Here is a 17986-nt window from a genome sequence, read left to right as displayed (position 1 = left end):
TAATTACAGCTGCACCAGCCTCATTAAACTTACTACATTTTAAACAAAACAGTCTTCTTTCAGACCTGTCAGTTTTCAAACATGCCATGTTCACATTTTCAAGGAAAAATAAAAGACGACCTAAGGGTGTAACATATGCAGGATTTGATACAATAACGGGAAACTCCTGTTTTAAGGAACACAGAACCAGCTGCACAGGAGAAACCCTTTGTACCATCCAATACAATCTAATGTACTTAGAGGTAAGTCCCACCGGGTTCAGTAGGGCTTACTCCCAAGTAAGTGGATATGGAATAGCAGCTTTAAGGATGTCTACCTTGGAAAAAACAGCCGTTCCTGAAAAGTTACCAACCATTACCTGTGGAACTGTTCACCATGTTAGGTGCCATGCTGTAAGGAGCAGCTTGAGTGTTCATCAGGCTTGAGTTGTTGTTCATTGGCTGGGTGTAGGGAGAGCTGGATCCCATAATGCCGCTCTGATTGATGCCAGGAAAACTGCCTTGCCTGAGTGAAGAGAAAGCACACACACGTGCACAAGCTCTTATTATGTTTCTTACTGCACAGGACACTTTGGTTAGTCACAGAATTCATACTTTAGCATTCACAAACACCTAAGGAAGAGGCAGCCAGTTAGTCTTTGCCTGCATGAGGAGGGGACCGATTTGTTGGGAGCTTATTACTGAATTAGTAATTAACATTTTGGGGCTCGTTCTACAATCCAAGCTACAATCAAGTACCATGCAGAGCATCTTTAAATGGAAAATACATGTTAATTTAAAATGGACACAGCCTAATATTATATGAGGTTCAAGTTGTTGTGTGGCTGACATGTAGAAAGTGATGGAAGCACAGGAAAGAGAGAGAGAAGTGCTTGCCATTGGTATATGTAGAAGAAGACGAAGAAGCCAGGGCTAGATAGCTCTTAAAAAGAAAAGTTCTTTTGATTCCACTTTGCCTACCATACTACAAAAGCAAGCCATGAAGACAATGAAACAAAACTAAAAAAGCAACGGAAAGAGATGCAGTTACACAAATTGAGTGGAGCTATAACACATTAATCCAAAATTGTTTTAATGGAGTCTTTGATGAAATCACAGAAATACCGCTCCTTGCTCTTCTACCCAATGCTTGCATGGTATACATCTGCCAATAACCCCACCCCAACCCAAGCAGGATAGGGAGAAGAACAACAGACAATCTGCCCAGATGCTGTGCCACCTGCCTATCTTCTACTTGGATCATGTGGAGATAGAAGGGCCCTCTGAGGGGACAGGGTTGAGCTGGGTTGGGGATATATGGTTTAGTCAATTAAGGGCTGCTCCATTTTCTGGTCCTTCCTTCAGCTGGAGCTGTGTTGGCTGTCCTTTCAGCCAGATGTCAGGTCTTCAGATGCTGCTTTGAAATGCAAGGTCAGTTTATAATAAGATCTCCCTCATTCACTACTGGCTGACCTGGCCTGTATAACCAGGACCTGAATGGGGGCATGCAGAGAGTTAGCCGTGCCCACCTGGCTAGTTGGTTTAGCAACAGGTAAGATTTAGAAGGGGAAAGAAGAAAAGAAGAAGAGTTTGGATTTGCTATCCCGCTTTATCACTACCCTAAGGAGTCTCAAAGCGGCTAACATTCCCCTTTCCCTTCCTCCCCCACAACAAACACTCTGTGAGGTGAGTGGGGCTGAGAGACTTCAGAGAAGTCTGACTGGTCCAAAGTTACCAAGCAGCTGCATGTGGAGGAGCGGAGACGCGAACCCGGTTCACCAGATTACGAGTCTTAACCGCTACACCACACTGGCTCTCTTTGTCCTGGTTTCCTATGCAACTAACTGCAAATCTAGAATGTTTGAATCTTGTGCTGGAACAGATTAGGGATTCTGTGAGCCTACCACACATCCCAATGCCTAGCAGCCGTCCTGTGTGAGCTGACAGAGCTGGTACTGAATGTGCTGGTGAGGCCTTCCAGGCTGTTGGTCCTGGAGGTAATAAATGTTCACACCAAGGCCATGAGATCTAGAGTGGGTCAAAATTTTATTACCATCATGGGCTGTCGCAAAATGTGATTAGACCAAAAGTTAAGAGGGTGTTCTGAGAGTGGGGAATCTTACATCTGTTTCTTTGTCATGCTCAGACCTGCTGAGGATGACAGTGAATTTTCCCCTCTGCAAGAATGAAAACAATGAGGGTGTTCCAGCCCTGGAGCTTGATGAATCCTTATGGATTCCAGAGGTCTTTGGGGGATTTCCCAGCTGATATGAATAATGCTCCTATGGAATGAAGAGATGACCCGAATGGTTGACATGATCCCTCCCAAATGTCCTCCCTCACTTAGAAAAGCTTGGGTAGCTTCATGGAATACCCTGGAGTTGAGGGTGATGAAGAAAGCTGAGAGATTACTTGAACACAAGCTGACACATGAAACTGATCACTAGTATGTGCTCATTCTCAATGGTACTCTGTGGCGGCAAAGATGAATACATGTTTTCTCACTGCCTCCATTACATACTTTCACTTCTGTTTAGCAAAGCTTCTCTGGGTGGTCTATAGCATTCTAGCCCTAATAAGATTTTGGAATAACCAAATGCCTCCTGCATTTTGTTTGCAAAACATGATAACTTTGCTTGCATCCACTATGATCTGGACTCCAGAGTTTTGGTAGGTCGACTTGAGGTGTCCAATGTGCTATCTGGTCCAGTATTGTTGGATTAGTTCCAATTGATGCAGCTTGAGGATGTGAACAAGATCTTTGAGCAGATCTGTGAAGCCACTTGCATGTTTGATCCTTGCCTTTCCTAGCTTATGAAATCTTGTATGGGCAGGATGACTGATTGGGCCAAGGTGATTAATGCCTTATTATGAGAAGAGATGGTCCCAGGCTGCCTAAAAAAGGTTGTGGTGCAGACACTTCTGAAAAATCCTTATTTGCACCTGGAAAATCTAAATAATCATAAACCAACCGCAAAAGCCCCCTTCCTGGGCAAGAGCTCCAGGTCCAGGCTCTTTTGGGTTAGGATGATTCTCTGGTTCATTTCAGTTGAGGTTTAGGCCTGGATTTGGCACTGAGACTGCCTTGGATCACCCTGTATGATCACCTTTGTTAGGAGAGAGACAGTGGGTGGGTGATGTTGTTTATTTCCCTTTTCAGTATCCTCAAATATTGAATCCTTTTTAAATTGGGGAAACTTTGCAGTGGTTCTGCTCCTATCTGGATAGCCAAATTCAGAAGATTATGCAGGAGATTAATAGTTTACAATGTGGTTCCACAGGATTCCCATATATCCCTCTGGGGTATAGGACTGCATGTAGGATTGAGAAAATAAATATGCAATTTTTCTTTCTACTCTGTAAATGCAGTCAACATGTGCAACATGAATCCCACCCACCCCCCCAAATACTTGTACCAATGTGAATATTGCAACTGAACATTCAGAGATAAACAGGAAACTATGTTTTTGTGTGTTTTTTTAATGTTGGAGTAGGTAAAAATGTGTTCTAGTTAACACTAGGTTAAATTTGTTCTTGATACCCTGGGAACCTCCCAAGATGTAAAGAACATGTGGCATAAGCAAAGAGAATTCTTTCCAAGTCAGTTTTGTTCTTTGCTCTGTGGAAGGCAAACTTTCCTCATTTTCTGTAAAGAGGCAAAGGATTTCCTTTGATATGAAGGAGACAACTGACATACAATGCCATTCCCCTGACGAAGCTTGTGATGACTTGTAGGGAAAAATATTAAAAATGCACAGTTGTGCAATTCTCCAAAGGATAATGAGAAAGGGAGGGGAAAAAGAAAAGGACCATTTGGCATAACTTTGAAAGACTGTCGTGAAATCAAGCTTTTCTTATGTAAATCTTGTATCTTTTAAATTGTCCTAAAAACACAGGCAAAACTGTTATGCAGCATGAGTCTAGGTTGACACAATCTCCTTGCCCTGTAACAAGAGGCCTGTTCTGCATTAACAAATGCTATATAGTTATATACTTGAAATAAATTGTGTGGTCAAGGCAAACCTTACATACAAAAACACAAACAGAAAACACATTACAGTATCTGAAAATGCTAGTTATCAAAAGGTGAGTGATCCTCATGTAAACTCAGATCTGGTTAACTCAGGCTTCCTCAACCTCGGCCCTCCAGATGTTTTGAGACTACAATTCCCATCATCCCTGACCACTGGTCCTGCTAGCTAGGAATCATGGGAGTTGTAAGCCAAAAACATCTGAAGGGCTGAGGTTGAGGAAGCCTGAGTTAACTCAATGTAGCTCTTTGGAAATAACACAATAGTTTGCAATCATGGTTTGTAAGCAGGAGCAACACACAATTTGACTGTTTGGATAAAATGGCAAGCTATGATTTGCTGAAAACCAGGTTGGGAAGCTACCAATAGCAGCATGTGACATTATTGTTACATTTGTACAGCCCTTATGCAAATAGCTTTTCGGGTATATAAAGCTTTGCATGGATTAATATGAACTTCTTAGAAGGCTCCATGATAGCAGAAAAGCCTTTTAAAGAGAAATAAACAGGCATTATCTTATTCCCAGAGCTGGCCTGGCTGTTAGGCAGGGTGAGGCCACTGCCTCAGGTGGCAGAAGTCCCCCAAGTTTCATGCCTGCAAGTATACTGCTTGCCCCATCGTCTTGGCACTGTTTCTTCACCAGCAGTAAATGTGGTAGTGTGTGCAGAAAAAGCAGCAGCGGGGCAAGGCGGTACTTCCTGTTTCACTTTGAGAGGTGAAATGGGATGTGCTGCCCCTGCTTACTCCAGTATGAATATACCGATACTATTGATACGTTATGTGAATCTCTCTCCCCCCAGACAGCTTCTTTAACAATGGGTCGCCATGTAAGGCAGAAAAGTTTATTCATCTGGTGATCCTACTTTTTTATTCCAGCTAAGACTGCCTGCCAAAGAAACAGGATATGGAGGTAGGATATCTATATAAAAGGACAATATTTCACAGCCACATTTAAAGAAAGAATTAGAGAAGCAAAGCTTTACTCAATGTGTAATAATATTATGAAACTACAATTCTGAAATAGACCATCATAAAGGCAATTTTATCTTCTGTACTCTGTTTGGAGGGTTCACCAGTTCAAACCAAGAAGGCAGACATACACACAGAAAGAATATTTGAAAAATACAACCTAAATTACAGTGCACCACAAGCAGAAAATATGGGACATGATATTAACAGCAATACTACTGATTTGTACAAGGGTAGAACAAGTTTAACACGACCTACTTACACAATTTGGATACTGCATTAACAGATAAGAGAAATCTGAAGTGAAAGCTCCCAAAGTCCTCCTTGCAGCTGTACCAGAAGAAAGGGGAGACTGCACAACCCTGAGGCTCACTGTGGCTTATTCTTGTCACCCTAAACTATGGTTTAGTGTGACATCTGACTGCACACAGTATCTCCTACCCATGTCCTGGTAAACTGCCAGCTGGATAACTACAATACAGTATATTAAAAGTAGGGCTGCCTCTTAAAAGGTTCAGGAGCTTCAATCGGTTACAGATTACCAAACTTTGATTAGCATAGCTTATTCACTTCATATCTCTACCAGTGCTAAAGTTTCCCCACTAACTGCTTTTCTGCTTGCCATACATCTGCTTGCCATACATCAGTCATGTAACACACAGGGAAATAAAATTATTTTTAATTTTTTTAAGGATAGGTGCCTAACTTTTACATTTTGGGGCATAGATTAAAAGCATGAATGCGGTATGTGCTGAACACACAGTAATGAAATGTCCTTTTTGATAGTGAATGGTCCAAGAAAATGGACTGAGCTTAATGGCTTAGCGGGGCATGGCCACACTTCTCCCTGAGCCAACTCCAACCACATTGGTCACCCATACAATTTAGAAGCTGTAAATCAGACCCCTGTCCCGGAGGACCTACTCTCCCAACTATATTCACATTATGGTTAGGTTCCTGTGAGTATAGAACAGTCTTCACCAACCTGGACTTCCAGATATTTTAGATGATGACTTGTGAAGGCAAAGTCTTCTGGATGGCACCAGGTTGGCAAAGTTTACTATAGAACAAAGCCAATCTCTTATCTGGAAGTTCCTAGGTAGATGTATGGGACAGTACTTTGAAGAGGGGTATTACTTTTGTTGTAGCAGCAACGGGTATTACCTTGACGTGCAATCCTCTGGTGCTAGCAAAGATGGAGGCAAAAGGAGGAACAGGGGCTCCATTACAACTATGAAGGAAAGACTAGGTCACAGAGGAAGAGATTCTAGTGGTACAGGGACATGTCTGATTATTCTGATAAGATAAAATTGAGAGTCTGACAAGATTAGACAAAAAAGGCCTTGGGCTACATGCCAGATGTGAGTGGATGATGGCCAATTGGGTAGCAGAGCTCAAAGATGGGCATGGAAGTGACAAAAATCCTAGCTGGGAGTGCCTGGCAGCAGGTGAGAGTATGAAGGAGACACAATAGCTGAGGAAAGATCACCAATTCCCATAGGCAAAATACAGGAGGAAGTGGTAGAAGAGCTTTTCCATGTTAGTATTTAGTCAAAAGAGTTAAAATACTTAGGGCCTTCTTAAGACCAGAAATATCCAGGCATGAGGCACCTACAATCCTGCTCTCAACATATCTACCTCATCTGACAATGTAAAATTCCAAATCTTACCTGCCCAACAGTTTGGATATAAATTTTGGTACTAATGTATTTTTTTGCCTGCCTATTATATATACACTGCACATACCACACTCTGCTTACAATATAGTAGAAGGACCCAGGGCTTTTTTTCAGCTGGAACTCGCCAGAACTCCATTCCGGCACCTGTCAGGTGGGCACCACTGCCATTAAAAGAGAACAAGGGAGGCATTTGTGGTGAGTTCTGGCACCTCTTCTTCTAGAAAAATAGCACTGGAAGGACCTTTACATGAAATGGTAAGAGTCCTACAATGTGTTTTATGCAAAAATCTGATTTCGGATACAATAGAGATCTAGAGGACTAAAGTGTCCTATGGTATAGCCTGTGACAGGCAGCTTCCAGGACTGAGGGCATGAAGGAAATTTATCTTTTCTTTCTGACTCACTGGTACTCTTGCTTTGAGTAGAACGATAACTGAATGTGACAAACTGTGTTACATCCATTCTACAGTATGAAGTAGAGTCCATTAAGAAAGAAGCTGAGATCACCAGACTCATTTTGATTAACCTCCAGGCCACCAAACACCAATAAATATGTTGCACAGCAAGTGCTAAATATATTTATATATGCTTAAGGTCATGGCATTATTTGTTGGTCACTGGAGTTAAGGGGAGAAAGGGAGGAATGTTTCTGTCACAGCTGTTTCAACTGAAGGGCTATTTGCTCCACTCTTTCTGAAAGCTTGAAAAGAACTTGATAATATGCCTTTAGTCTCTCCTCTGCACCCTAAACTCCATTGGTATGTGAAGTTAAATTAATATTAGTTGTTGAGATTTCAAAAACCAGTTTCTAAACCAACTGTGGCATTTACAGATGAAAGCCTAACCATTCACCTGGGAAACAAATTCAATTATAATACTTGAAAGATGTTAACACTGAGGCCTATTGAATCCTGATTCTGTAGCATTAGCTACCAATCCCAATTTAGTGTCATCTGCAAATCATCTTATCATCCCCTCAAGTCCTTCACCCAAGTCGTTTATAAAGACATTTAACAACAACGGGTCCAGGACAGAACCTTGCAATACCCCACTTGCCACTTTCCCCCAGGGTGATGAGGAACCATTAGTGAGCACTCTTTTGAGTTAGGTCAGTCAACCAGCTACCAATCCACCTAACAGTTACCTCATCCTGCCCACATTTGACCAGCTTCTCCCCAAGAATATCATGGGGGACTCTATCAAAACCCTTAGTGAAATCAAGGTACGTTACTCCTGGGTACATTCCCCTGCTCCTCCAACCTTGTAACTCTATAAAAAAACACAAAAACAAGATTTGTCTGGCATGATTTGTTTATGAGAAACCCAATTTCCAGTCACCAGTGCCATCCTAGAGTCTTTGGCAAGCACACCCCCAGCACTGCATTACAAGTTAGCAGTCCCCTTTGTACATTACATTGACAGTGTGGGGGTTGCGCCCACCCAGCTCCTATTCACACAGCTGAGGTAATATGAGAAGACCTAGCTGACATGTAAAGAAGCTATGCTTCAGTTTTTCCCCAAACACTAGTGCTACCCTCTCTTGGAAACTGGGTTAACCTGAGAATGCGGAGTAGCTGCAGCATTGCCCAGGACTCCTTGCATTATTTGAGTGGTACAAGGAGGAAATGTGCTAAAGTACCGCAATCCTAGGATGACATAAGATAGGGGCCTACAGTACACAGAGTTCTGAAGATGCTATTGCCCTGCACATGCCTATTGCCACACGTAGTACTGCTGCCAGGAAATCAGCATGACCTACATCCTGGGACAGCTATAACAGTCGGACCACAGTTAATTCACATCAAGCAGCTAAGCTACTCAGAAGGTCAAAAATAATAACTAAAAAACATACTTCCTGAAAGGAAGCACAGTATCAGAGGCTAACCTTTTGGTGCCTGCATGTGTGCCATAACTTTCGTTATTCTCTGTAGCCTATCAGGATAGTATTTGCTCTGTCTCTTTCTTGTCCTACTGCTTGAAACGTTTAGCTTGTGCCAGCTTCACCAAGGAATTGGATCGTAGCATCTCAAGAGGGTAATTTGTGTTAACATTTTAAGCAGGGGTGTTTTTGAAAAACACTGACACACTGCAAGGGCGCCCCACTTGATTACAAACCATGAAAATGACTGTTAGGATGCACTCACAAATCAGTGTACTGACCAAATTGCCCTGTGCTTTATCTGCACCAGGTCCGCCACATGACAATATTTCCTCTCTCTTTTAAATGTCAAAGGATGATTTGATGGGTTGTTATTTAAACACACTGACCTGCACAATAACCAGAAGTACTTTATTTAAATCTTTCTTGAGCTGGGTCTCGCCATAAAAAGCGTATAATCTGTCATACCCTGACATCAAATGGGCTATTATAATGAGAGCAATTCAGGGGGTGAGATCTGCAAACATATTTTCCTCCTGGGATTCTCTTACACTCGCACGTATAATTTTGCTATGGCTTTACTTGCTTGCCACAACATGAAGCTTCCAAGGAAGATATTGCTATCAAAGAAAGCAGTGGAGTGCAAGAGAGAGAGAGGATGGAGAAGGAGAAGAGGACGAGCTCTCACTCTGTTAACTATAATGCTGTCAGAACGTAAATATGAATTGTAAGAACTGATTTTCTTAAGAACAGAATGCTAGTTTAAAAGATATCAGAACAGGCATGCAAGCAAGCAATGAAGCCAGAGCTACATGCGCCCTCTAATGCGCTCATGAAGCCCCTGTATGGGTGTGTAGATTTCCTCATGATACAGATGTATATGCAGCTGCCTCATGGAGACTCAGACCGTTGGGCCATCTATCAAATGAATATTGTCTAACACAGCAGTTCTTTTGGGCTGCATGCAGAGTTATTTTCTCATACCTGCTACCTGAGATGCTTTAACTGAAGATGCTGGGGGCTGACACTGGTCTTATGCAGATAAAGCATGCATACTTCCATTGAGCTAGAGAGGAAACAGCACCATGTGCACATCCCTTTGGACATGGAAAAGCTGCCCACTACACTGAAATGAAGCCCTGTGTATGCACTTTGGGAACTCCTGCGCCTGCAAGAGGATCAAAGCATTAGAGCGTACAGTAGCTGGTTTGCCTGATAGATGTGATAGATGTAGACGCTACTATGACATTCAAGTTAGAGCTACGCTTGACAGCATGTAAACAGAATTAACCTGGAGCAGGTGGCTTAGTGACCATGCACCAAAGAAATGTGCACTAATTTGTGGTTATAATGAAAATAAATAAGGTACAGCAGCTTCTCTCAGACTACTTCTGAGAATCCAAATATATTTATTATTTTTATTTATTAAATTTATATACCGCCCTTCGTCGCAAGCTCCCAGGGCAGAATAAAATACAGGATTAAAATAACAAGTTTTAAAACAAAAACTACAAAACAATACCTTCCCTTTGCCTGTGCAGCATGAACTAAGCATTGTGCATACGGGGATGTGCTCTTCAATGCAGACAGTAATGAATCCGCCAGATATTACCCCCGCTCCCAAAGCACCCAGTGTTTCCTGGCTCATAGGATGGGTGAACCAGACCAAGCTAGCTCAAATTTGGTAAAACACTGTCGCAAATCTAATGTCAAGAATGTTCATTTATGGATCACCAGCACCACACAAAGTAATAGTAATAATGATAACAACAATAATAGGAGATTATTATTGTTGTTATTATATACCCTCCACCAGCAGGTCCCTGAGCAGGTCACAACAATTTAAAATTCAGAATTTAGAAACCATTTCAATTGGCCTATAGTAAAAGCAACAGGGTGTGTTCTGAAAACGCACATCTCAAGTGTAAATAAATAAATAAAATTTCTATTTGATCATTTTTTATATAAAAATTAGTTTAGTTTAGGCAAGGGGTGAGTTCAGTCAGGGAAATGTGAAGCTAAGCTCACAGGCACATATTTTTATTATTCAATTCCCAAGGAATTAAAAAAGTGTTTTCATTAAGGAAATGCACATTTTTGGTGAGTTTTTACCATTGTCCTATTTCTCATATCAGCAGTCATACAATTTCAAATGGATTCATTGCATTGTTTGTGGTTGGCCACTGTGATGTCAGCACACTGGAAAAAACTATACAAACACTTGGGATCTGTTCATGCCAGCATGTCAAAGACTCAAATATTTTCAGAGTAAATTTTAGTTGGCTGCCAACACAGCAAACACAATAGAATTGATGCAGTGACATGGAAAGGAAAATGCTACTCTAAATACCTAAAAGTTGCAGAAACACAGCCCAGCTGTGTATTCTTTCACTTGTTTGGTAGTTAGTAATGCAGGCTGTTTGGTCTGCTGTACAGCTATGCAAGGGGTAGCATCACAATAATCCCGTCAAGCAGGTAAGATTGAGGCTATAAATCATAAATCATAAATAACTCTGGAGTCAAATTCCCCTTCTTCAGGGAATGAAGGACTCCAGCTCAGAAGTGCTAAGAGAACCACAGTCTTCTCTGCTCATCTCACAGAAGGAGTAGCTAGCTAGTAAGACAGGGTTGCAACTCCCATTTAAGGCTAAGACTAAGGATGACTGCTTCTGTAATAACAAAGTCTGAGCCCTGTTCTTATGGAGACTCCAGCTGAAGCCCTGCATTTAGCTGTTCAGGGTTCAACTGAAGCCTCTACTATGCACTCCTGAGGCCATCTCTCAAAAACAGAACATACAAACGAGCTTTATGGACAAAGAAGGGTTTTATCCCGGGTTTCCTGCAATCAGACCCAGTGTTCTAGCAGTATACTTCGGCGGCTACAACTACTACAACAGTAATACATAAACAGAGAGCAGACTTATTCCCCCCCCCCCTTAGTTATAAGACACACAAAACAAAGTGGAGGGTTCCTCTAGATCAGGGCAGTCTAACCTTTCATGTCAAATGGGCTGCAAGAGTACAGTACTTTGACACGGAACCTGCGGGTCACACACTGCACTGGAGAGCGGGGGGGCGGGGGAGAGCCCAAAATTTGACATACACCCCAGCCCCTCATGTTGCCTTACCTCATATAAAGTTGCCTAAGCTAGTGGCCAGGAAATTAAGAGCTAAATTTGTGGCTCAACTCTGAATGTTATTTCTGTTTTGTTATGGCTTATAGCTAAAAATAAAATAAAACTATTACCTTCCTACCTAGCATACAAATCTGAAACAAGATGTTTTAAAAACATTGTTAGAATAGAAAACAAATCAAAATAAGCTATCATGCTGCTATATCTAAAACTCCATGTATTTTTAGGTGCTAAAACTACCTTATGGCATTTTCTTGAACTTCGTAATGTATTCTGTAAAAAAAAGAAAAAGAACAAAAGGTATGTTCCAGAAACAGAAAGAAAAGTTCCAGCTGCAAGAAAATAGTTTGGTATTTTTGGTAAGGGAAAGGCGTGGGTTATATTAAAAAAAAAATATCCCATGAATTTTGCTTGCTGTTCAGCTGAAAAACAAAATAGCAACTAGGATATATATTTTATCTTTAATTCGAAAGTCACTTACAACTACAGGAATCAATCCACCCATTAATGAATTGAAGCCAGCTTTGAGGCAAAGAGGAGCAGCTGTTTAACAGTTCATAGTAACACTATGCAATCACTTAGGCCAAGAAGCAAACTCCATTTCATCCAACTGAGTCTACAAGGGGATTTGTTTTTGGAAGCTGAAACATAGCTGCTCTGATTGGAAGTTATTGCTTGGGTATCCAAGCAATACTAATGGATGTGTTTCAGTTTTATTTACTAAGATCCCTTGGATCACTAAATATGAAAATACTAGGATGAGGATTCAGTGTAAAGGAAGAACTACTGTAAGACCTGGTACCTAGCTGCACACTTTAATAGGAATGACTAACAGTCCTTTGTATTATCTCTGATTTGTTACTGAATTATTGTTTTGTGATATTTTACTGTGCTATGATATTGTTGCTAGCTGCTCTGGTAGGGACATAACAAAAACAAAAACAGTAATTAATTATAGAAATTAGGATGCTACTGCACCTAACATGAAACACCCTCCACAAATCTTGCTTCTTTCATTACCAGCAGGTAAAGTTTTACACCAATGTTCCACAGGACACTAAATTCGATACTGTGAGTCGGATTTGTTCTAAAGATAACACTTCCAATTCCTCCACCAAATGAGGCTGAAAAATAAATAAATCACTACCTTAGTTTAGTTTATTGTGGGGAATTCACAACTGGCAGTCTTATATCTACAAATGTCCTGGCTTGCATACATATACAAACGTGGATGGGAATATTAGCCTTCTTGTTATGCACAGCAGCTGCAAGTAGAGAAATCATCATATCTCAGCTCAGAGGGAAGGCTAAAAACAAAGACCAACCCCAGACTTCAAAACGCAGGAAGAGATAAAATTAAAAAGAGGATTTATGGTGCTGCTTCAACCCCTTCTGCTGTATAAGATGTGAATGCCACGAGTGTGCTTTTAAACATTATTATAATTTTAAATCAAGCTTTCAAGATCAAATGGGTTAAACATACAGACAATGCAGTAGCAGTTCAGCATGCTCTGTGTGAATATTTAAATTTGCTACGGGGAAATCCAGCCCTACCAAGAATTATTATTTTTTACTTAAGCATTTCGACTTCTGAAATCTTTTGCCCTGTTTTCCCCTGCTTGACACTTTAATGCATCATGCCTGTTAACTGTATTTCCTTGCCAGTGGCTCCTAGTCCATCAGCAGTCTTGCATGCTCAAGGCTCTGGAGGAAATATGGAGAAAATGCTTTGCTAGCACTAGCAATATGAAAAATGAATTACAAATACAGAGATAGCACTGGAAAATGCTGATGGAGGACTCAGCTGCATGTAAAAGATTATATGTATTCAGACTCATGCAGTTTACATTGCTAAGAGAATCTATATTCTGAACCCATCCATACGAAGAACAACACAGTTATTCTGGATTTACAGTAGTACAAATCCAAAAAGAATATGCTACTTGGTCCCCCTTTAATGCCTGAACTGAACTTCACCAAAGCAGAAACAACCATATCCCTGTTGGGATTCGCAGGATCCTGGATAAGTCTGCAGGCTTCAACAGGATGATGCAATACTCTGCTGAGTCAGAGTGACTCAGCAGGAGTGTGATTAATGTGATTGGCTATCACCTGTTTTAAAAAGGAAAGCCTGTTTAACAGTGGGTGTGGTTGGTGTGGTGGTTGTGCTGTAGTGTGGTGGTTGTGCTGTAGTGGAGAGTCTTCGTTTGTAAGTACTCTGTATGGACTGTTTCTTTTGTATATGCCTGTATATAGCTCACATTAAAAAAGACTGCACTGGAAAAACCTGGAACTCTTAGCGTCTCTGCTGAAAGCGCCGCGTGAAATACGCGACAATCCCGCACTTCATTGACTCTGCCATGTTAACTAACAACCATTTTGGTCACTGGCCTGTGTAACACAGGCAGCAAAAGGGAACCCACCCTAGGTTCTCTCAATGCTTCACAGAAATGTAATATTCACATGATGGTCATATATGAGTATAGCCGGTGGTCAACAAAAGAGGTTTTAAGACTCTCTCAAGGCAAATCTTTAAAAATGTAGTATAAACACCGGCAACTGGGAAACACTGGCCTGCGAACGCTCCAACTGGAGAACAGCCTTTACCAGCTTTGAATACGCTTGAACTCAGGATGAAAGGGAGAAACGTGCTACGAGGAAGGCACGCTTGGCAAACCCTCACCATGATCAACTCCCACCCAGAAACCTATGTCCCCATTGTGGAAAGATGTGTGGATCCAGAACTGGCCTCCACAGTCACTTATGGATCCACTGTTAAAACCATGTTTATGGAAGACAATCTTACTCAGCTACGAGTGATTGCCAAATAAAGAGATTTTCATCAGGTGCATTAAGTAGACTGACGACCTGACATGATAAAGAGTCAGCTTTACTCAAAAGTAAGTGTCACTGATATGCATGACATACCAAGCCAATCCTTGCCTTAACAAGACCACATGAAGATGCAAGCTCTGAAAGGAACTTGCAGCCCCACGACTCCTCCCCTGCACCAAGCCAAACTTTGGCTTAGCATATCATCAAAACCAAGATTCATGGTTAATCTCTCTCCTCCCTAACCATGAGATGTAACCAAAGTTTGTTCTTGGCTACAGTTTGTGGTTAGTGTGGAGAGAGATTAAACATGAGCGAGCCCTATTTCAGATTACACACTAAACCAAACTTGGACTTCAGAATGTGGCGGGCAACAAAAAGGACCAGGGAAAAGCCAAGTAGCTGTGGGTTTCACTAAATCAAAGTCTTATTTAGCAAGTTATGCAAACCAGACCAATTATTTCAATGCACCTCAATTGCAAATAAGTGCACACACTACTGAACCCAGATAGTGCAGTACAGGCTGAGAATGCAGCGGGTTTACGAAGAATGAAGTAAACTGAAACATAATGCAATTAAAATTATTATTGTGTATTGCAGTTCATGATACTATGAAAGACTGAGCCTTAGATCCAGATAAGTGCGAGGTTCCATTTGCTCAAATATGAGATGTTTTAATCTACCTTCTAGTGGCAATCCCTGCTCTATCTGAAGGATTAACGTTCTGCATGTTCAACAGACATCAAAAGGAGCCATGACCTCTGTGTACAAAGAGGAACACTTTAGTGCAAGCTTAGACTCCTCTCTATCCAAGGCTTAGTGTCTTAGGTGGTAGAGTATCAAGGAATCCAAAGGCCAAATAAATTCTCTTTGCAACTGTGCATTTCCTTTTGACAAAATTACAGTATTAATTGACAGCTCTAATATAGGGTCTAGCATGGGAAATTCCAGCCCTTATGTCCAGGGAGCTTCAGCTCATGCTGAGCCTCTGCAAGTCGAGACAGCCAATATAAGTGTTGGCCATGTAATATGCAAGGATGGTTTCTCATGGAAGCTGTTTTTGACTGTGCCCTTAGGGGGCCCTTCTGACATGCATTTAGTAAGTTTGTTTGATTGATTTATATACCAAGGTCTCAGGGCAGCACACAAAATTAAAACATATTTTTAAAAGTTCTAGATAAAGAGAAAAGAAGCCCTCACTCAGCATCTGAATAAAAATTTGCAATATTCAGATGCTTATGAGTTTTCACATGGTGACCTGACCACTAATTGCTGATATGTTTCAACTAGTAACTAGTACTTCCAAACTTTAAAATGAAGTGCCTAAACCCCCCCCTTTTTAAGAGAAGGAACAAACAACATTCTGAGCAAACACATTAAAACATTTTTGTACCTATTGTCTGAACTATAATTGACATATGAAAAAATATAGTATTCACACAGTGCAACTCTGCAATACTACATTTGTCCAGTCTGGACTGTGATGAATATCTGTTTTCCTCACACTTAAAACTGGGTTTGCATATTTGAATACCATACCAATTCCTGAAATTTTTGTATATGTAGCATATTTTACTATATATACAGGCAAGTGTCGGAAGGCATTAGTCATTTCACATAAGACACTTGGCAATAACCTGACATCCAACATAGCCGGCAGCTTTCTGGTGGAGTGGAATCACTTAACGTATTACCAGAAATTACCTACAATGACACATTTGGACATGTATCTTTATGCTTGATGGCAGGAAGGCAGTGCTAATTATAAATAAATAAAATTTGTGTCTATGGTACCTTTTTGTAACCTGCCCTGGGACCACTCAGTGAAGGGTGAGCTAGAACCACAAATAATAAATACCTGAATCTGTGAATCTCTTCTTAGGTCTCTTTGTATTCAAAAACAAAACAGGGAAACAAGAACTAACACAGGAATGCATACTGCTTTAACTCTCCCCCTCCTTTACTTCTCTAGCAGTTTCAAGATAAACACAAAGGAAGTGAACTAAAGCTGTGTGTCCCCCTTTGTGCTCACTGATTTGCTACGGAGAAGGCTATAGCATTTTGTGCCGGCAGATTGTATCCCCCTTCCATTTCAGCAAACAGACCCCAAAAAGATGTAAGCCTCCCACTGCTTGAAGGCCTTTATTAAATACACACCATCAAATACACTCCTTTTTCGAAGCTACAATGTGTGTGCTCAGCAGCGTCTATCAGAGACCATGTGTCTCAACTTGGGCACCCATCAAGAGACATTCAAAATTGGAAACCCCTTAAAATTTAATCCCAAGTTTATTTGTTGCCTTTATTACTTCTTCATATCCAACCCGTTGAGGAAGTCTAAAGCTCAGTTGTTGTTGCCATCCTTCATTTTTATAGTGCACTCACTGTATCCTTCCATGGTAATTGCAGAGATTTGTCACATGTGAGCATACTCTCCTTATCCATAATATACAGCTTCTGAAAGTCTTGGCCAGGACAAAAACAAGAAAAAGGAAAAGGAAAGTGATTTAACTCTTTATGGCTTCCTGCTTTTTCAGGGTTATTTGCTGATCTCCAAGAATGGTATTACTCTTTGGCACCAAGTCCAAACCACACTAGAGAAAGGCTTGTCTGCTTAGTAGTGAATATAGTGTTCCTACATAATATACCATCTGGATTATTATAACAAAAAATAGTTACCATTCAAGAGGGTAACTACTACTTCTGTAGAGATGTCGGAATGATGTTGCTTCTAAAAGTCTTAGGTTGCAATCCTAACCCTCCTTACCAGGGAGTAAGGCCTACTAAATTCAGTAAGAGTACCTCTGAGTAGACATTGTTAGGATTGCACTATTAACCTTTCTTTTTAATTAGAAGGGTAGAATTCTGCACCAGGATAATATAACCGATTGAATCCCTGATCTTGATTGTTCAAGTTCTGCTTAGCAGGCATTGATTTTCTGCCTCAGCAGAAGTGAGCTCGCTCTGATGCATGCCATTTAAATTCATTTTACACAGTTGCTTAATGTGACTTGGCACAGCAAAGCCAAACTAGCTTTCTGTGTCTAAATAAGATTCCTAAATTTCTAAGAGCATTTCTTGTGGTTTAGAAAAAAAGAAATCCGTGCTTTCAACACTGGGATCATGTTACAGTTTAGTATATGACTTGGAAGCCATCAAAAGCGTTTCATAAAACTACTTCCCACCCAACTCACTTAAGCAAGTTCAAAACTTCATTCATTCCAAGGAACTTTGGGGGAGGAGGATTGCACTCTCTTATTTTATTTTAATCCAGGCACCAAAGATCGGTATTTTGTTACAATTGCCAATGACATTCGAAAACTACAGGCTTCCCCTTCAAAACTAATGATGTGGTAGAAAAACACTGCGCGCGTTCACTCTCTGTGACTTTTATAAGTGTGTTGTTCTAGGGGTTTTTGTTTTTGTTTTTAAAAACAACTACCTATCATGGCCCAGTTCACATGTACTATGTACTTGAGCTGGA

At 40.9% G+C, this 17986-nt stretch overlaps 1 protein-coding gene across 18 annotated transcripts in view; it reads right to left on the bottom strand.

The window, feature by feature from the left end:
* ARID1B (AT-rich interaction domain 1B) overlaps positions 1-17986 on the bottom strand; it is a 354961-nt gene that overhangs the window by 47022 nt on the left and 289953 nt on the right. For all 18 annotated transcript variants that reach the window (XM_083731947.1, XM_083731959.1, XM_083731961.1 and 15 more), the window contains one exon: positions 359-504. In XM_083731947.1, coding sequence (XP_083588073.1) covers positions 359-504 — 146 coding nt within the window. The remainder of the gene's footprint in view (positions 1-358; positions 505-17986) is intronic.

The sequence above is a fragment of the Podarcis gaigeae genome (assembly GCF_964106915.1).
Source record: "Podarcis gaigeae genome assembly, chromosome: 3".
NCBI lineage: Eukaryota > Metazoa > Chordata > Lepidosauria > Squamata > Lacertidae > Podarcis > Podarcis gaigeae.
This window is presented reverse-complemented; position numbering and strand designations above follow the sequence as displayed.